This window comes from Chrysoperla carnea, chromosome 1 (assembly GCF_905475395.1).
Source record: "Chrysoperla carnea chromosome 1, inChrCarn1.1, whole genome shotgun sequence".
In the NCBI taxonomy this organism is placed as follows: Eukaryota; Metazoa; Arthropoda; class Insecta; order Neuroptera; family Chrysopidae; genus Chrysoperla; species Chrysoperla carnea.
The window spans coordinates 58,304,842-58,327,601 of NC_058337.1; the positions used below are offsets into that span (position 1 = coordinate 58,304,842).

Below are 22,760 nucleotides of genomic sequence, written 5' to 3' on the forward strand. Positions count from 1 at the left end.
TGATTATTTTTCCAATAAATATTAAAATATAGGAAAATTATTTTCCCAATGATTACGAATTACTTTTCCTATAATTACCAAATAATTAATTATACCTTTTATTTCGAATCATTAGGTATCTACTTTGTAAACACAAAACCTATCATTAATAATAGAAACGTCTTTTATCAGACAGTCGCCTTTATAAGAAAATAAAGCCAACCAAGTGAAAAAAGCAACTTCAGATTATTAATTCACATGTGCAGTGGAGGAGATACACCTTAGGAAGTCCTCAATAATAGCTCCAATTTCGATTTTTTTTTCAGAATGTTTATTTTTATATATTATTTAAAATCAGAAAAATTTCAGAAGGGGGAAATAATCTAGAGGGGGAATTGTCGCGACTGATATATTGATGCCCAGCTTAAATCGCTATAATCGCCACGTTACTTATATACCCGAAAAGATATCTAAAAACAAAAGCTGTAAAATTGTAACTTAAACAATCACTCGTTACAAAAATTAATAAAAATGATGAATACAGCTAAAGGCATCCATTCAATTGGCGACCATAAATGATTTTACAATAAAAGTGAAGAATTTTAACAGTAAAAATGACATTAAAAATAATATAAAACAATAAATAAAATTTTAATTCTTTAAACATTCGTAAAAGGGCATCGACCAAAAGTCCTTCAAAGAAATTAAATTGTTTTACGATTATAATAATAGCCAAGAGATATAATTTGCACCTAAAAATGATAAAAGGTAAAAATTTTTCGATGGTAAAAAGACTTTTACCACAAAATTTTATCTGTATCTAGACAATTTAAGAATTTTGATAAATGTTTCGTTTAAATAAATACATAAATTAAAATTAAATGATTATTAATTCTAGTTTTTTCCTGGGACTATACGAGACAAAATAGAAACACTATTCAGTTCTTGCGAGAGTAGATAAATGACAAATATTTTTTGAGACAAACACTAGATTATAATATATGTTATTTCATCGGATATCAGCTTTTTTTTTTATTGTTGTTTAACGTTTAATATCTATATTTAATTGCCCGAGGCGAAATAAATTAAACATTAAAATATCTATATTTAATAGGCGAAATCTATCAAATCAATCAATTTGTTTTGATTATTCATACAAATTTTACAATAGTATTTTTAAAAGCTCATTTTCCGTTATTTTTTAATAACGCAATTTTTAAAGAACTACGAGGATGATAACTACAAAAGAAGAACTGCGAGGCAGATTATCTATAAAGCGTGCCTTTAGGCACCAGAGTACAAATAGAAACACGTGCGTGGAAGTTTTTAAACAATCATAAAATTAATTTTGTAACTAAGAATGTAAAAAATTACAGTTCGTTGATAATGTATTTGTATAGTTATTCAAATGTATGATAGGTCAGTTCATATAATTTCTGCAGAAAAGGCAAATTTAATTAAAATTTAACAACAGATTTTGTCTTGGAAACTCTCAATATTTAAATAGTATAGAGAGAATACGGAAGACGAAGCTCACAGAAGAAAAATCTGCCGAATATAAGGAATAAGGAAGGCATGCTTGTGGTTAAACTTCGAAAGAGACCTGAATTTAAAGCAAGTTTTACAGTTAAATTTTCGTTTTCAAGCATTTGATCAATTTGAACACTGAAGAAGTTTAATATATAAGTATGCTCGCAACATTGTATTCTGGTGATTTAGAATTTCTTATTTAACAACGGTAGCTCACGCCGGAGAGCTGCTCCGAAGAACTAACGCGATTTTACAGGTTCTAAGAAATAGAGAACTTAAAACTTAAGAACTAATAAAGCAATAATTTTTGAAACCATTATAAGGGTGCAAAATTTCTTATTCTGCCACAGGGTAAACGTAAGGTCTAGGACGATCCGATAATATATGTAAAGAGGCAATCTTCTTTGGGCACATTCGTTATTTTAAGGATATTTGTTAATAGCTGGAATATATCATTGTACCTATCCCAGAAATAAGAATAGTGGTGTCAAAATTTTTAATTATATAAGGCGGTACAACAGTATATTTACATACCTAAGGAAGAAAATTTTCTCCTAAGGTTTGGTTTTTTTTTTTTTTAAACTAGACATTTGATGCTGTATTTAAAACTTCATAAGTCAATGGTATTATTTTATTAAGGAATTAAAATTAGTTTACTTATGTAACTATATTTATTTATCGTCACGTGTAAAGATTAGGAAATAGATAATTGTTCCTTTTATAATGACAATAATGTTTCATAAAAATTATTTATACATCTATTAATATATCACCTTGAACTTATCTGTAGCTAAATTGTTATTAAAAATCTTTCCTGCAAAACAGTAGTAATTATATCTACATACCTATCAAATTATGTAGAAATAATAAGAGTAGAAGTACACTGATCGGACTAGAAAATTATGAGAATGTGGCTCGGCAATTAGAGTGAACAAAAGCAAACTACTAACAATAGAAAGGTACCATGGCCTGAAATTTAACACATGGAAATTTTAACAAAATTAATACTAACATAAATTTAAAAAATTTGAGCAAGTATAGTGAAAGAGGAAATGTGTATTAAATTCTGATAATATTTCGCTAGACTATGAATTTTTAACTGGATGCTATAAAACTTCATTCAAATAAATTACTAAGAAAACTTACACTCTTTTTATTATTCTTACCTGAGTAAATCTTTTATTTAAAAATTAAGGCATTTGTCAATTGCAAGTGTAAATATTTTGGCAAAAAACGGCATACCAGCGCGGCGAGCCAATATCGTTTTATACAATATAAGAATAATAATTCGGCCAAAATGGTTATTCTCATTATCGGTTGCCTCATTATCGGAGGAATTCATCCAACACTCGAGGTGAATCTTTCTCAAATTTCGGTTTGTAGGTTACATCTTCAACAACTTAGCTCTTTTATGCAGAAAGCTGTCATCATAGACACCTTTCGTATATGGAGAGCGGATTAGGCTGTCTTCAAGTGAGGTCCTTTAAAGTTCGATTTTATGATATTTTCGTTAACAGGATCTACATCATTATGTTGCAGGAACGGAGCGCGGCTCTACTATAATTTCTGAAAGAGAAACAAATCCTCGAATCGGAAGAAAGGTGGATCTACGGACTCTGCGTAGAGTGACAGACGTACTGACTACACGAACACAAATCAGTGAATCTTCTTTAAAGTAGTTACCTTGTGATTTATTTCTATCAAGGAAACGGGTGACTCTGGTGTGCAAACCCTGTATCCTGAATTCGATCTTGTAACCGTTCTCCCTCCCCACCCCTTGGCAGGCATGAATATGTTAAACTTAAAAGTTATATAATAACAATATTAAAATTTAATTTAAATTTCGAAAAACAACAGAAATAGTTACAGTGGAATATATTCCAATAAATTGCCGTTTATTCCTCGTTAGGAATATTGAGTAAAAAACGCTTCTTTAAATGAGCTAGTTACCCAATAATGAATGATAAATGGTTTTTTTTTAAATGTGAGTAATAGTTCATTCTAGGGATATGTATATTTATATGTTTTTAAAAGCAATTTTTAAATATATAACTGTAAAAAATAATCTCGCCTTATAGAATTACAGAACAATTATCCCTATACGTTATGTATTTTTTTAACTTAAATTAAATAACTATCACCAAAAACGTGTTACTCATGGTACACGATGTGGGATATCTGGTTCAATATGATTATGTATCATAGGTCACACCTAAGTACATCTGGGATCACTGTCTCCAATTGTATCCGAAGCATTGAAAATCCTACAAGCTTTTCTTACAGATATTCACTACTCTCGGCTACTAATAATAGATTCATCTGGAATTTCTTACGATTCAGGTGAATAAGATTGTTTTTTTCAGTTGTACTTCGTTTTCTATAGTTAGTTGGAACCCCATAAAAAACAAGAATGTAATTGTAAAATTTAGTAGACACATATTTCCATGTAACATCAATGTACGAATGCATCAATGGTATGGTTGTCAGACTCAAGGACAATCAAGGTACATCACGTTGCGTTTATGAAACTTTTGCTCTCTTAACGTTATATTTATGACGGTTCTTTACACATTTTTCAATGGCGTAATTTCATTATTTGATTGGCGGGAAACTTTTATTTGGAAACTAAACCACATTGACAACCAATCTTCAGACTACCTGCATTCTAATAAAATTGTCTCATTTCATTACAAATTTTGTAGAGTAAAATCAATATTTGCTGAGAAATTATAAAATCATTCAAGGCAGGTACATTCTATGTTCTATCTTATATACTTTTTAGGTACTAGCAAACAGTTATTTTTTTACATATCACATTTTTTCTATCTTTCAGTGTCTACATGAAGTTACAATACGTCATTTGATCATAGTAAGATATATATAAAAAAAATAATTAATTTGATGACATCAATAATTAAAATATTAAAAGATGAATGAATACATATTTCATAATTTCCAAAAATTGATTCATAAAAATAATAAATAATTTTGTAATATTTATGAAAATTTGTTCGAATTAATTAAACTTTTAAAACTTGTATGGCTGATTTGAAAATGCTTTATTTTAATTTCTCTACACCAAAAGTAATCGTAAAGACACTGATTCACTTTGGTTGTCTGAATTACGTTGTTTTCATCTAAATATTATCCTATTCCACAAACATTAACTCAGACATGTAAAATGATCTTTACTGACTAAAGTTAAAACTGTTTTTAAAAAAGATAGATATAACAAATCAAAACAAAATTTAAAAAAAAAACATGCAAATGTTTCGAGTAAGGAACCCTAAACTTGCACATGAAAAATAGCCGAGAACACTCTCCTTTACATTACTTTTTTCCTTATAGCCTTCCTCAAATTGAGCCCTTTACACACCTTTAAAAGTCTTAATTTGCAAACAAATTTAATTAAATCTTAATTTTATTGGAGGTTTACTTATGTAAGCTTAAAGAGGGCTCATAAATTCAAGACCAGCAACTTTAATAACTCCCTTACAAACTTAAATAGGCTTCAATTTAAAAAAAAATTTTATTTTTTATTTCGGGGATCTATTTATGTAATTAAAAGAGGGGCTGGGGGTAACAAATTATACATTTTGACTGAAAATTCGAGATCAGTGACCTCAAGAACCCCGTTGAGCGTCCATAAAAGTATTAATTTGCAATAAAATGGTCTTTTTCATTTTGAGAATCTTTTAGACCTCCGAAAGGGGACGGATAAGAAACAAAAAATTCCAGGTTTGTTTATTGTACTAATAAAGTAACATGAAATATGTTTTTAACCTTAGCAGCTCAAATCGTACTATAAAATATTTACATCAAAAGAGATGCTCGTATCGCTTTTGTTTACAAACGTCACCTTAATAAGTAAACCACATATTTCCATTTGCAGTGATTTTAAAAGAGAACAATAAAACAAACATTTAATTAAAATGTGTCACCTTAAAATTTTTGTTTTTCTTTGGTGGCAGTATTGTATATTTATTTAAAGAAAAGTGTAAAATTAATAGTTTTATTGTTCTCCTATAAAATCATTACAAGTGGAGAGCCATGGTGACGATTGGCAAAGGTATTCATTAATATTAGCATTTGCATACATACATTTACTATTCAAACATCATTAAATGTGTCATGCACAAACTTAACATAAAACAAGTGAAAACAAACAATTGACTAGGTTAACTGTTGAAATACCATGTATAGACAGTGTTGATTACTCTGTCACATTACACATACATACATGCCTCACATATATATTTTATATTCCCGTATAATACATACTATACAATTTACGCATAATTTGCGCTCTCACGGGCAAACAGTAATCTTTACAAAAAAATGTTTCAAACAGAAGTTGTTTACTTTTTTATAAAGAACATTTTATATTTAAACTTTTGTTTATTTAAACTTTTGTTCTATCTGTAACGGTTTACAAGATGGGTTCTACGGACCCAAGACTCAATTGCCCTACGTTGCTCATTTACGAGCTCGACCTCACTTTTATCGTCCTAAGCACGCTATTTCAGCTTGATACCTTTTTTCGTTTTTGAGTTATCGTGGTGACAGACGGGCAGACGACAGACAGGCAGACAACCGGAAATGGACTAATTAGGTGATTTTATGAGCACCTATACTCAAATTTAGTTCATAGCGTTCCAAACTTAGGACTAAATTTAGTATAACTTGGTATATTTCATATATATGGTATAACAAGACGTTTTTTGGGAAACTCGATACAAAGAAAATTGCTATTTCTTTGAAAATTTTGTCGGTAAAGCAGGGCGTGAACATTTGTACCTTGTAACTTCTTAATGCGGATTGTGAGAAAAATTCTCATAATCCGACCAATTTATGTGTATTTTGTGCAAGTATCTTATACTAAAAAATAATTATTTGAACAGTGACTTCAAAAGACTCGATATTGAAATAAGATTATTAAAACACATGTTATTGCATTATATTAATCGTGATTAGATAAAAAACCGTTAGTTTTAACAAACTATCATTTATAACTTTCAATACTGCTTACAGTTATGTAATTGAAAGTGTTTATACAAAATAGTTTGAAAGAACTTCTTCTGATGCGGGATGCCCTTGTTATGTAATCAGATTAGTCCAGTATGAAATAGCATTTTCGAATCAAAATATAATAGAAATCGTTTCAAATAAGTATAAAGTCTTTATTATTAGTCAAATACAAGTTGTATTATTATACCCTGTATATATGTTATACATATACATATAGCAAGGTATACTAAGTTTAGATCCAACTTTGTAACACTTAAAAATATTGATGATACGAACAAAATTAAGGTATAAGTGTACATAAAATCTCCTTATTAGTCCATTTCTGGGTTGTCCGTCCGTCTGTCCATCTGTCTGTGGACACGATAACTCAAAATCGAAATGAGATATCAATTAATTTTTAAGAACGTGATCAGTAAATTGGATCTTGGGTCCGTTAGAGGCAGAAAAAAAGTTTAAATGTGAAAAATCGTTCCATATAAAAAAAATACTTTTGCTCAAAACATTTTTTCGTAAACGTCACTGTTTATCTGTGAGGGCGCAAAATAAGACAAAACTTTGGTGTGCATTTTCTCCAAAACTATAAATGGTAGAGAGTTAAAAATTTGTAGGTAGCTTCAAGTAGTGGGCTTGTGAAACATTCTTGAAAAACAAAAAAAATTCTAGAAAATACTTTTAAAAATTTTCGAAACCAAATAAAGGTTATCTGAAATGCTGCCGTAATTAAGTGGGTTTTTTTAAAATCTTCCAATTTATAAAAAAATAATGAAAGCAATAATATTCAACACTTTCTATGCAGGGTATTTCAACAATTAACTCAGTCAATTGTTTGTTTTCGCTTGCTATTATTATTATTAGTTGTACCTTTGTCGTATTTTGTCAAAATACGTAAGGAGACTAAATAATAATTAAATTAATACTTAAATATTAAAAAAACAAAAAAATTTCATAAGTTTTTGTGAAAAAAGCCAAAAGAAAATTTTTTCTTTAAACTTGAAAAGATTTCTTTAAGCCGAATACCTATTATTATTGTATTGACTGTAGCATTTAAGTTACGATTGAACTTCATTCATTTTCGATCAAAAGTACTGATAACATATTTTTTATAGTAGCTCATAATTTTTGTTTATAATGTTGTACGATACCTATTTTTATTATAAATAGAGTTATTATTAATTTTTATAACTTTTACACATAAATTTATTATTAATTTCTAAAAAGTGTAGCTGAGTAGCTAAAATTAATGTCCATAAATCTTTCTTAATTTTTGCTTACCATAAGGTAGCTACCATAAATTTTACAAATTTTAATTTTATAAATAAAAATTTATTAGCTGTAAAAATTTATAATTCTTTCTGGAATTTAACTAATTATTTAGGATTATTTTTGAATATTTTTATCTGCTTACAAATAAATTCAAATTATAAAGTTATTAAATTTCTAATTTTTTTGTTTTGGAGCCTACTTTAAGTGCTCTCAATATCGAGCGACATAATGCTAAATTCTATTGTTTATGTCACTTAGTTGAATCCGGCGCGGTATGGAAAATAGTTTTTTTTTTTTTTAACGTAAATATGACTTATATTTTTCTATTTTAACATATCTCTTCTTTAATATAGATTTATTTCTACTTAAGAATTATAGATAATTTAAATAAAAAAATACTTTTAAATAATTCTAATCAACAAAAAACCTACTTTAATATTTTTTACTCCAAAATATTTCTACTTTTAGTAATTTCGCCTTTAAAAGATCTCTAAGAATTTATACTCTTCAAGATTTCTACCTCTATCTATTTCAATTGTTTGATTGTTTTTATTCTAATTATCATCACTTTATGTGCCCCGTGAAAATTTAAGGAAATTGAAGAGATAACCCTAAAATGAAGAAAAAAATCATATTCGTTTTGCTCAAATCTTTTATATTAGAATTTTTTTAAAGGCGAAATTATTAAATGTAGTATTATTTTGGAGCAGAAAAAAAAATTTAGATTTCTTGTGAAGCAGAATTATTTATGTAGAAAAATTTACAGTACATATATTTTGTAGTAGAAAAATAAAAGTAGCATTATTTGTATCTCTTGAAGAGGTATTTTCCATGCACCTTACCTACAATTTCTATGTTAGAAAGAAATAACAGGAATAGTAAATTACAGCAGGCGAACTAGTAGGTCTAGTGTAATTAAAATTATGATAAATTACGTATGTTCTATGTGCATGTAATTTCGCTAATCAAATGGAGGTGTGTAACGTTGCTTCGAAATTGATGTTTGAACGTGGATTTTCGACTTTCTTTTCCAAAAAAAGGGTGTTTTTTGGATTTTAAAAACTCAATAAAAGATGTCTGATATAAATGAAAATTTTAATATAATTTATTTATTTATTTGATATGCCCTATTGGGTTAATCAAGCTATACATTAGCTCTGATAAAATAAAAATGTAAATTTTCTACATAGGTATTCGCACCGTGCGTGAGTTTCATAGGAGGCGTTTCCATGGTAATGATACATTACTTTAATTATAGACTTATATGGATGCATATATAATTGTATGGATTGCATTTATAACTTACATTGAAAATTTAATATTATTGTCTCACAAATTTAAATAAATAATTATGATTATTTATTTATTAAAATTTTTTACTGGAAGCGCTGGTATCGATTTTATTGTCCCTACCATGACTACGCACACAAAGAAATACCACAAAAAAATTAAAAATTTTCGAAACATAAAATGAAATAATATTTTATTAAAACGATGTATTCATAATATTAATTGTAAGAAAATCTTTCGTTACAAAAAAAGTTTTTTTACGTTTTTCACTAGAAAGGGATCGAAATTCAGAAAGGCTTAAATTTGTATCATTTCTATGATTTACAATTATTAAAAGAAAAACATAAAATTGTTTCCCTTACAGAGAAAATAAAATTTTTATATTATCTGAAGCGCAGATAGCCCTCGCGTAAATAATGTTTTAAAGTCTTATTTATTTTTATTTCAATTAAAATTAAATTATTTTTTCATGACATAGAAAAATTTAAGGTTGATATTATACTTTTAACTGTTATATAAAAAGGTTAAACCTTAATGTTATGAATTTAAAAATGATTTTTAAATTAATAACCGGCTTCGTATCAACGAACAGATACGAACTTTTTCTACGAACACTATGTAAAAGAAAATAAATAAAATTATTCATTTAATTAGCAGATAAAAAAAAGGTAAATTGTTTTTAAGAGAATAAATATATGATTAGACTTAAGTCATTCACAACAATTCTCCCCACTAAACTTAAATATTTCCCCTCAATCAATGTAAATAATATCTACGTTTAGTTATTTATTAAAAATACAGGAATCCCCACTAAATGTGATATTAAATTTGCTTTTATTTAAAATACAAATGTACTTAATATTTAAAGACATTTTCAAAATTTTATAATCGGGACGTAAATAAATTTTAAAGTGAAGTGATATATTTAAAAACAAACACTATTATCGATTGTTCAAATTTTGGAATACAATTTTTTTTTTAAATAAAGTGAGTTTTATTGTTTTATTGGCGAATACTTGATAAATGATTAAAATTTATTCGACTTGTTGTATGAATTTTAATGAAATTTGAAAGATTTTTATCATAAGTATGGAAGATTTATTGATAATTTTACCTTGATTTTTTTTTTAATTTCCACGTGAGATTGTTATGTTTTTGGTACCGCTTTTTCTTAAAAAATCTTCCATAGTCACAGAGACTAATGAATTAATTTCAATCAATCAATTTTAAAGAGTTTTAATTTTGGTATGGAAAAAATTTATACGCGTTACTCGCTCTTTATTAGGAAATTCTTTGATTGCAAAAAAGATCCTTATCAATTTATCTTAGTGAAATCACAATAAATGAAAAGAAAAATGTCATTCTTAATAAATTTTGGTTTATAAAATAGGACAGGATATATCATATTTATTTGTCTGAACTTGAACCTGCTTTTAGTGATTCCCCAAATAAGTTTTTTAAACGGCTGTAAAACCATTATTGCCATAATTAATCTTCGTCCCTCTTTTACGACCACAGTGACAATAATTATTTTAAAAAAACTTTGAGCTATTTTATTTTTTAAATGAATTTTTAACAATTTTTTACTTTGTAAATTTTTAGAATAGTTATAAAATAAGGAAACCTGATATAAGAAATGTTCTGACATATAATTAACTAGGTTGATTGTACAATTTTATTGTTCAGATGTAGATATTATATCACTTATACAAGGTGTGTTAAATCAATCTTAAACAAGCAACAATTTTTATTGAAAAATTTTCTCTGAAACGCTTCGTTCCAAACATATCGGATTGTTAAATTAAAGAAAGCTTAGATATAATACTTACTAAGTAATATGGTTTTTCTTATTACTTTACTTTAAGGTAAAGAAAATTAATTGATTAAGTGAAGAATATTAATATTTAGTGTTTAAATCAACTTAATAAATTTTTTAAAATATTAATAATCCAATGGCTCTATAAATTCATAAGTCGATATCTCATGAACGAAGGGTATCAGAGTAAACTTCCAGAAGAAATTGCTACTTGTTTTGAGATTTTGGATAATACATTTTCGTCTTTGGATATTTAACCAGAGAGAATATTTTACATTGATTGAAGTTTTTAGTTCATTAAAATTCACACAATAATTTTTTTTTTATTTATTTATAAAATATGAAGAAAAAAGTTGATAAATAATTAATTAGTAAGGAATTAATTTTAATTAAAAAAAAAAATTTATTTATATACACATATCTCGAAAATTAATTATTGAACTTTTTTAATCTGAAAGTGTAACATAAAAAAAAATATGTTATATACTGAAAACTAAAAGAATTGATTCACAAACTAAAATGATCAAATCTTATTTTAAAATTTTTTATGTCGACTTTGTTTTGTGACTTATGTTTTATACTTTTGATTATTATTTCTTAAGAATATATATAAAATTTTAAGAAGCAAAACTTTTACAATTAATATGTAGGCTTGGTCGCTGCCTTTTTTGAAATTTTCAACTATATGTAGTACCTACCATGATTACAAAATCCTTTCAAAATATCCTGCAAATTTTTAGTTGCTCCGCCAGCTTAAAATTATTGTATACCTGCTTTTATTCTTATTCTTATTACAAAATAATTGACTATGTTAAAACAATCAAAAAAACCTGTATTCTGTTGCCTGCCAAAAACCCAACTAAGGACTACGACTGCACTAATATTTTACTTGTAAAACTGAAAAAGCTTACAATTTGATGGAAGTGGCGGGAAAAATATATATGCTCTAAAAAATTAATTGTAATTTAATTCGATATAAATTGACAATAAAAAAATATTCTTAAATGCTATTTACTTGCGCTGTGATAATTTTACAACATGTAAATTGTTAGCTAAAAATTTAAGGCCAAGACGTAGTAGTAATTTTAGGACTAATTTAAAAAGCATTGGATGATTTCAATTTTTTCGTTTTTTATACATTGTTTTTGTTAAATTACAAAAGGTTTAATAATCTATTTATGACAAGTTATTTAATAAAAAAAATTTTTGTTAATATTTTTAAGTAGAATAATTTTGCTGTGATATTTTGTCAGGGTTTCTGTAGTCATTAGCCATTTCAAAATTTTTTTAAAAATATTATTTATTTTATTTACAGAAATTGGTTCTGGAATTATGTAGAAAAATTAAAAAAAAAAAAACAAATATTAAAAATTACGTGTTTCAAGTTGTTATAAAAGTCAATTGAAATTAATTAATAATTTTTTATAAAATGATGAAAAAGAAATTAATTTGTATATTTATCAAATCATACTTAAAATAATTGTTAATATGTATATTTACTTAAACAAAATATATTTACTTGAACAAAAGGTTACGCGACCTTTTTGGAATTATTTTCCATCTTTATTATAATTCACTTTTAATCTTTCTTCGTCCATTCATTTCATATATGATACCATTTATATAAAATATTTATTTTGTAAATCTCTTGAAACCAATATTTTTATTTCTTTTGACAATTATTATTATTATTATCATTATTATTATATTATTAATACAGTGGTCATTTAATAATTTGTTTGTTGTGTTATTGAACTGAATTCTGATTACTTCGGCTTCATTGAATTTCAAGATAAAAGAAGAAATATAAGAGTATTTATCATGGTTCTGTATCAGCAACAAAATCCACGTAAGTAATTTTTGAACCATATTTTAAATTGGTTTTTTTATTTTTAAGAAATAGTGCATATTAGGTACCTTTATTTTAAGTTTTCTTTCCACAATTTTACTCGCATTAGTTTAGATATTTTAGTATGTAAAAAAAAAAAAATGAAACAAAATTAATTGATATAATAAAAATCGCAATTTAATCTTGTTTCGGTAAGTTTACAAATATTAGATAATAAATTTAATTTTTTATAATCGCACCAAAAAATCTTAGAAACATAATTATTTTTCATTACTATAAGAAAGAAATGAATTAAAGGTGCTTTTTAATTTAGTTTTGATTTGATTTCTATTAAAAGTATTCTTTTTGATCTAAATTCCAACGGCTAATAATAAATCCATCATTTTAATAAGTTTTAGAATAATACCGTAATGTTAGTTTTTCTTACCCGTGTCAGAAAGTTAAAATGTGATAAATCACATAAAATTAATATTTCTTTATCATATTAGGTATGTATCTATACATGTACCTAGTGTAAAATTCAGGAATTTTGGGAATATTCTTGTATTCCTTAACTTTTGACATTTCATTAGTGTTACAAATTTAACTGAAAATAAGGTGAGAAAATAGTACAGTACCCTAAGTTGAATAGTCAAAAATATTTCAATATTTTAATATTCCTATATTATAATATATATTTCGAAGTTTGAAACTGCACACACCAAATAACAGCCAAAGAAGTATAGCCTATTTTTAAAGCTATTACGTAAAATGGTATAACTATTATCGGATTTTTTAATTAAATTTTTAATACTTTAAAAATGATTACATTTTGTTTATAAGGTAGGCACAGTCAAAACCGGGTATTAGATCATTGTAGGGACCTGTTGCACCTTCTCGGTGTATTCGAGAGTCGTTATAAGCAGTAGGTACAAGTTTTCTGTTTAGAATAATTATCCTCTAAGAGAACTGTCGTTACCAACTAATTTGATGACTTTGTCACTACAAATTGCTCCTATCCGAAAAAATTAATGCATGTTGCTCAAATTACAAGCTAGAATAACTCGAACTTTTTTGTTGGCTTGGAAAAATAAAACACAAAATTCTTGTTTATTTAAAAAAATGTTTAAAATTCAATTGATATTTCAAATTTTTTTATCAAACTATGTATATTTTAGTAGTATATATTTTTTTTATTAAACTATATAAATTATTTATTATTTCACTTTTTGACAAACTACAAACTAAGTGTTTTGTATTTATTATGTTAATATTTATGAATAAAGATAGAATTTTGGTCTCAATTATTATTAAAATAATTCGCCAATAAATTATATTTACCAATTCTGTAATTTTTTTGCATGATTTAATGAACAAATTTTAATTATAGTCCTACGAGTGTGTACATTATAATTAATTCAAATTATTTGCAATTTCACCTTGTTTTTCTTGCGAATTTTTGAATCACGTATGGATCTATTTCTATGTGACATTATATTGATTTTGGTCACCATTGTAAATACTTGATCTAATTAATCAAATCAGATCAAGGTAAAAAAATTAATAATTTTTCATTTAAAGTATTAAATATTGTAAATTATACCCTAAATGCAAATTGTTATACAATTTTCAATAAAAAATACATTTCAAAACAAAATATCTATTTCTGTAATTAAATTATTTTGTTAGGGTGTTGTATCATTAAAAAAACAGATTTTAATTAATAAATTCGGGAATAATGAAATAAATTAAACATTATATGAAAAGAGCATCGTACATTGAAATAATTTATAGGCTCACTACATTGTACAATGTGTTCATTTTCAATCTTTCAATTATAGATGCTATAGTTTTCGACTATAAGTTAAGTGAGACATGCGTTAGTTTTATTTTTGTCAATATTGCTAAATTTTTAAATTTTTTGACTGTAATATATACAATCACACAAGTGATTTTACAAAATTTAATTAACCCGCGACAAATGTTTTGGTTACGGAACCCTAAAATAGCACTTGCAAAATAGCTTAGAACACTCTTCATTAAATTATCTTTCAAACATAGAAATCAATATCGTTGCTTTCTTTACGATGACACAGACAAGCAGACACACATAGCGGCTAGATTTATAGCACTTCTCTTTTGGTCCGGTTGAAAACAGTGGATCATTTTTGGTGGTATTTTTCCTTTTTCTTTATTGTTTCAATAAAAATCACATTTATGAGAGATCAATCGGCCAGTCATTATTCCGATTTTATTTTCAGTCACTTTTAATTATCATTTTTGCTTTTTTTTTACTTTGAAAAATTATAGAAACAAGACGAGACTCAATGAGAGAAAACTTTCATAATCCGATACATATAGCATACGTTAAACTCAATTCCTGTTGCCACGTATCATAATTACTTGTTGCTTATATATAGTTAAAAAAGGTTCTGGGGTTCTTATAAATGACTAAACATAATATATTTTTTCGGTTTCATCGAAGAGAATTTGACGACAGGATGCTAGGACCCACTTTTATAATTCCTGGAACGTTTGAACCATCTTTAGAGAAATCTATATACCTTTCTAGTGTAAAGCCCATAGTTCCTACTGGGTGTCTCACAACACCTCTCGTTCTTTTATGTTTATTTTTTTCTTACAAAATAGTAAACCGGTTAGTTTACAGAATCTTTAATATAGCTGAAGATTTTTAGGTTAGGTTAGGTAAGGTTATAGTGGCTGTCCACGAAGGACATACTTAGGCTATAGAGCCCATTATCATACCATATATGTGTTTTACCACCTTTCCGCTGATAATTTCATTTATCAGCTCCTCTATTTCAGAGGCTGAGTGCACCTCCTTCATGCATATACCATGCACTACACCAACCCATCACAACTATTAATTAAATTAATTTTGTTGCGACGGCGGGAATCGAACCCGCTACCCTAAGCATACCGCGGGCGGAATTGGTTACGCCTTAACCAACTGAGCTAATTGAGCGAAGATTTTTACTTGACTAACATTTTTCCTTGAGATAGTTGATGTGTAAAACCAATGTAACAAGAAATGATGTCGAGTACTTCTCGTTAGTTCATGTACTGTACATTTTTGATTAATTAAACATACCAGCGATATATTTCTGTAAAAAATAATATTTTAGATCGCATAAATTATATTTAATTTTTAATTTTGCCCATATAAGTTTGCATAAAATATTCCATCTAAATTCTCTGTCAAATGTCAAGGCATTGTTGACACTTGCTACATCATAGATAGGTGCGAATGTAAACAATAATTTGTTTTTTTTTTTTTTTTATATTTCCGGGAAAAATAATTATTCATTTAAAACACTACAAACATTATTAGGTATATTTTAATTACATTATTTATTTCGGGGACAAATATTAGTGATACAAAATTCTGACATACTTACATTTTGCATTTGGTAGCAATTGATGACGCAAATGGATCGTGTTTGCTGTAGGGTATTTTATTTAATTTATGCTAATTTTTATCAAAAATTTAAACATTAATTTATTTATTGGTCTTATATTTAATAAAAAATTATTAAAGTACAGTTTAAAAAAATATTAGAAATTACCGTGAAATTTATGATTTTATTGACGTCAGATAATCGTTAAAATTTCTCGGTCAAGTCTAATAATTAATGAAGGCTATATAAATCTTTGAGAGGGCTTGAAATCTAATGAAAAATATTTCTTATACTTATTAAATCAAAAGTAGGTAATAGTTAAACCAACTTTTTTGAATCCGTTATTTTTTCAGTTTGCTGTAGATAATTTTAGACAGAACCCTTTCCTCACCTTCAAATTTCTAGTTTTGAATTATAAGAAACGGAAAATTCCACTATTTATTGGGGTTATTTCCAAATTTATATAGCATTTCTATTCCCTATCCAGCGTAAATTGAGTATTTAAATATGCCACCTTTCATAAATTTTTCAAATTATTGCATATTGATTAGAGCTTTTTTTGAAGGTATAAAAAATCAACAGGTCCTACAGTAACATACATTATAATGTATGATGCTTGATAGCTTGGCGGATTTCTTTTATTTGTGGGTGTCTACAAAATTTTATCTTCCCGGTCAAAAGAAAAACGAGACATATTTAAGGACAAAAGATTTATTTCAAATTCCAAAGTTTAGTTTCAAATAGCTTTTTTAAGGCTTTTATACTATTAGTTCAAAATCCTTAATTGTATTTATTGGGAAAATTTTTTTTGCAATACGACAGCTAGTAGCCTACAGTAGAACTATGATAATCGGCAAATGAAATCTATTGGCAAATTAACCAGATAATTCTAAGCAAATAATTGGAACCCGTGTTTCAAAATAAATGTTTGTTTAAATATACTAAATAATTGTAAGAAATTTCGAAATTCAGAATCTTTATTGACTAGACTAATAATTAATAAAAAAAATTCAGATGTTTGATCTTTTTTTTTTTATAAAAATTTGAATAATTTCGTCATGTATATTTTAACTAATTGTGCGTATGCTCTATGGAAATTGAATAACCTTAAATTGAATTGGAAGTTAAATCAGGAAATTAAATTTTTTATAATCTTTTAACAAAAACACTAGATCGGATGTGAGTACACCTTTGAAACCTTTGATTAATTTGTATGGCGCAGTACATAAGCACTTTTAATGGAAAAACGTCGTCATAGCTGTGTTGACACCAATTATTTTCATTTTTAATTATGAATTTTACTCTGTTAAATAATAACTAGGTAGTATTTTTTCTAAAAAAAATGAAAATTAAAGGTAAAAATTATTTTATTAAACGTGTTTTAAGTTCAAAAACCTTACATGTAAAATAAGAAGTTTATACAATGTGTTAATTTCTTATTTAAATCGTTTAAATCTTTGATTCGTATTTTCTAGCTATTATCAATTTCAACAGAACGATTTTCACAAAAAATATATACAATTCTTTCTTTTTTAATTCTTGAACCTTTAATCGGGCAAAAATTCCTAAAAAAATAAAATATATTTTGAAATGAGAATAATCTGATCAACTCGTTATTACTATAATTTTCTTGTAATTAATATGAAAAGAAAATTAGAAAGGTTAAAGATCATCAAAATAAAAAGTAGTTTTTTGTAATTGACGTTTTATTTAGTATTTTCTTTGTAATTGACGTATATTATAGTATTTGTTTTGTAATTGACGTTACATACGAAAGTGGTAGAGACGCAGAGTAGACTGACGCTAATGCTAATGTAATATGTTCGAAAATAGCGCTTCCACCATTATTCGATATAGATTATGTTTCGATATGTACTGTGGGCACTGTTCAGTACTCTACCTTAAGAGAATTAATGCCGTTATAAATCGCCGCCGTTTTTGTAATCACTGTACTTTAGTCACGTGTTCAGACAATATTCGTTTTATTATTATAATCAGGAATACCGGACGTTCCGATATCACTCGATAATCAGAGTGTAATCGGAACATTTTCCATACTGTTCTCCACCAAGCACTCAAAACTGATATTTTTTTTTTGTATATACATTTAATAATTCATTGTGATGATTCTAAAAACACAATATCATTATAATAACACGAGCTTAATGTTGTCTGTACAGTCTCTTAAATACATACATTTAAATACTGTTTTTGAAATACTTTATTTTATTTCTAAATAATTTGTGGATAAAATCCCAATAATTGGAACAAATCCTGTAAACGGAACACTTCTGGTTTTTATTGAGCCTAATAATATTAAAGTGCAACTCATTCTATTAATACAAAAATAGAATTTGCTGATATTTGTTAGTTGTGTGCTTTAAAAGCGGTTTTCAAAGGTGAAAGTCTTTGATTGATCCTGGGTTAAGATAAATACTAAAACCAATTTTAATTCTTCAGTTATAATATGAATAATAGAATGGGAATTTTTCTTTTTAAAAAAATAGTTTCAACTTTCATCAACTAAGAATTTATGATTTGTTTCCAAAAGTGGATTTAATAATTTTAAGAATTTTTAAATTTTTAATTAAACCTTGATTTACCATAAGCTTGATGTGGATTGATTTTGTCATGTTTGGGTTTTTCGACTTTGAAACAAATCTAAGCTTGTATTCAATACGAAATTGCTCAAAAACGGTATTAAAATTTTTAAAGTAAAATTTATAGCTAAAGAGCGTACAAACTGTTATTGTCCCACATGTTTTCCAAAATTTGACTAAATAGTACCTATTATGGGATGAATTACCTTGATATACTTCAAATTGTGGATACAATTCCAGTTTGTTTGAATTTTGACTTTGGAGATTTTTAGTGTCATAAGTACTTTTAGTTTATTTTCGGTATTTTATATTTTTCATCGAAGGATTGCGGTTAGTTCTAACGACCAAAAACCCATTTGTAAAAGAAGACTAACACAAACATCTTTTTAACATTAAAAAGATAAATTCTATTGAACATTTGTATAGATATAGTTTATAAAATTGACAGTACGGTTAAATAACTATGTAATTCACGTGTGATCTTGTGTGAAAATCACGTGTTATAAATATGGTGTGGCATAAAAATAGTAATTCTAGTTGAACAACCTTTATGGTTTTGTATGAGTATGGCAGATATGTAAGCAAGCAGCAGTAAAATATAATTTTTTTTTATATGCACTTATTTTCTGTTGCAATCAGTCGTCAATTATTATTAATCATTCATAAAACAAATTCTATATATTTTGCAACAAGAACTCTCTAATAGTATCAATCTACTTAGGACATTAGCCACTCTTTTTAATGTTAATTACCTATCTATATCTCACACATAATGTCTCCATGTTTCACAGTTTTATTATACCTATAACTAATATTAAATATAATTAAACTATGTTTTGTAATAATACAATTAATATTTTTACTTTTTTTTACACAAAATATAGCTTAATAGCTTCAATTTACATATTTATTGCATACGTTTATGTGAAGTGGTGTATACGGTAGCTTTAGAAGGTAAAGAAATTATGTTTCATTTTGGCGTGTCTTTAAAAGCAAACCTGTTAACCCTGTAGCAATCCTGTTAATTCTGCTAGAAAAGCTTCCGTTTCAATGGGGTACTTTCGGTAGTGAAAAATAAATTATGAAATTTGAAAAAAGTTAAAATTTATGTAAAATATACTTAAATATTCTGATTTCGACTCATAAAAGCACATTTTTCTTTTATAATATTAAAATTAAAAATCGTAATTTTTAAACTGTATATCACGTGACCCAAAACGCGGGCGGTATAAACCATAGACCATCGGTTAGTTCAGTGTAGCCAGCTGGGTATAATATATCAATAGATAATAAATATTTATATTTATTATGATTAGTTTTCTGTGAATATATCTGTCAAACTTATCTGTATTATTTCGTATGATGATACCGATATTACGTCACCAAATTGGATGCCCGTGTTTTTAACAGTTTAAAAAAGGTTTAAAATTTAATTTAAGTTTTTGGCAAGAAAGCGTGTGTATTTTTCCGAAATAAATTTTTGGTGGCTTTTTATTCGCAAAATCAACATTTTGAAGTACTTTTTCAAATATAGTAGAATACCCCATTGTGTTCATTGTCGTACTACATTCCATTAGCCCAGGGCCCCTAATTTCAAATTCGACATCTGAATACTATATTAACATGTATCATAATAAAGTTCTTAGGCCTTCTTATAGGTTAAAGACGGCTCTGTACTCTAAAACCTTCTGCTTTTCATACTTTTGGAATTTTTTCAATGGCAAAGGTTGTATATCATTTTAAGCTTATTAAAAGTATAAAGTAAATTGATATTCGAGCTCATAACGATAGGTTCTTGGACTAAAAAGAAAATTATAATTATAATTTTCCATTAGAATTGTAAGAGGAAGTACTCTAAAGTATTCCGTATAAAAATTTACGAACCACTACACGTGACTTTTATTCGGAGTATTGTTTTTAGGTGTTTACGGATATTTAATTTTTTTTATTTAAAGGTTAATTAAAAAAAATAATTGACCTTAATTCAATAAGCAATTTATCCAAGCTAGGCTTAATATTTAAAAAAAATTCAATGTCAAGTTTTATAATTCCCATTAAAACAATATTAATCAATCTCGTAAAAACCTTCTTTGACATGTTATGTTAATCAGACTTAAAGTCCATAAGTTATGAAATATTAAAATCAATTAAATTTTTGCTAAATTTGTAATATCAACTCTAATTTACAATTTTAATATGCAAAGTTCATGACATTTTGAAGGTAAATAAAAATATAACTTTTATCAAAGAATGTAAATGGTCACTTCATCTTTACTTATAAAATGCTTTGTCCTGAATGACTGATTGACTGACGGATCAGTGCATATCCTAAACCGCTGATCGTAGAGACCTGAAACTTGGAAGGTGTGTTCTATGTACCTATGACATAGGTATCGGATAAGATTCCCAAAATTTTACCTCAAAAAGGGTGAAAAACGGGGTCAAAATTGCACTACTTGACCGATTTTAAAAAATTTTCAATTGTAGAATGGTACATTAACCAAAGAATTTAAACTCATTAAATTGTGACAAGGGAAGTTAAGTGAAGACTATAAGGAGACTAATACTATTCTCTATTTAAATTGCTCAAAATATTAGCTTTTCGATTTTTAGACAACCTTTCTAAAAGTTGTCCGTTAAAAGAATGACATAATTTACATAAAAGAGCCTCATAGTGACGCCGTTCTAAAAAGGCGGTTTTTTAACCCTTCGATGCATGAATCCAGCCAGACCTTTTACGCTTTCATTTGAATTTTAATTATACTTCTAATTGAGGTAGCGACTTGAAATTTCTTGACTTCTCCTAGTATTGCAATATGGCTATTAATTCTAATAGCCCTTGGGTTAATATATTTCCTAAAAATGTTCTTTTTAAATTATACCTGTCTGAATACTCTGACTTTTTTGTTATTGATTTTCCCGAGTCTAATGTACAATTCAGAATATTGACATCAAATACAGAATATGTATGACATTAAATGTAGGCTATTGCAGTTGAAGTTATATATAAAATTATGTTATTGAAATTAGCTTCAAGATATTTTTTGTAAATTAAAAGTCATTTTTAATTAATAGTAAGATAAAATACATCATATGACAATAAGCTGATGACATTGTAGTGAATATGACCGACCTTTTCATAAACAGTAGCTAAAATCAGTTCCTAGGTTAAATTGGAATGAGTGTTGTTGAGTAGAATTGTCAAATGAATTCAATTCTCGGAAAATGTGAATTTAATTATTTTACACAGATAAATCATATTAGCCTGTCGAAGGCATTGGTCTAAGGGAAATTTAGTAAACAAAGAAAAAATGATATGTCTGTATTATTGCGGCTTATCAAACTTGCCATACATAAATTTCAATTTAAGATACTACAATAAAAGATACTACTCGGGAAACTGTAGTAATAAATCTTAAAATAATAGTTCGCCGGCTTACTTCCAAAAAATTTACTGATTGCATTATCGTTTAAACTTTGTATTGTTTAAAATAATTTTGGTAGCTATAGCGGTGCGTAATTTTTCACGGAGAATTTTTGATAGCTTCACAAGCTATCCGTTTTTTGTTATTCTAACAGAAATAGTTCATACAATAAATGAAAAATCATTTTGCCAATCTTCAATAACACGTGATGCAAATGGCAATTTTCTAAGCACTGAGAACTACGTATTACGGAAAATATCAAGAAATCTCTTGCATATTGATTTTTTTAAAATATTTCAGAAATTTCATTCAAATGCTTCTTTTGATAAAAGTAAGATTTTACACGAAGTGTAAAAACCCAAAATAATCTTGTTTTTGGTATGTATAGAAAAAACCAACCCAATAAATTATGCATTAAATAATTTAAAAAATTGTGCATCATTAATTTATTATGTATACTGGTGCAAGGGTGGATGATTTTTGTGCAATGATAAAAACATGTTTATAAAAACGCATATATAAACTATATTTGGGTTTTTACCAGGGAGGAAATGTATTCTGGTTCTCTGGTAAAATCTCAAA

General features: G+C 26.8%; 1 protein-coding gene across 1 annotated transcript in view; it reads left to right on the forward strand.

Annotated features, from left to right (window-relative positions):
* Positions 1–12,710: 12,710 nt before the first annotated feature.
* Positions 12,711–22,760, forward strand: part of LOC123297591 (scavenger receptor class B member 1-like) — a 35,265-nt gene continuing 25,215 nt past the window's right edge. Inside the window, exon 1 of the mRNA XM_044879323.1 lies at positions 12,711–12,755. Within this exon, the coding sequence (XP_044735258.1) occupies positions 12,728–12,755 (28 nt within the window). The 5' untranslated portion in view covers positions 12,711–12,727. The remainder of the gene's footprint in view (positions 12,756–22,760) is intronic.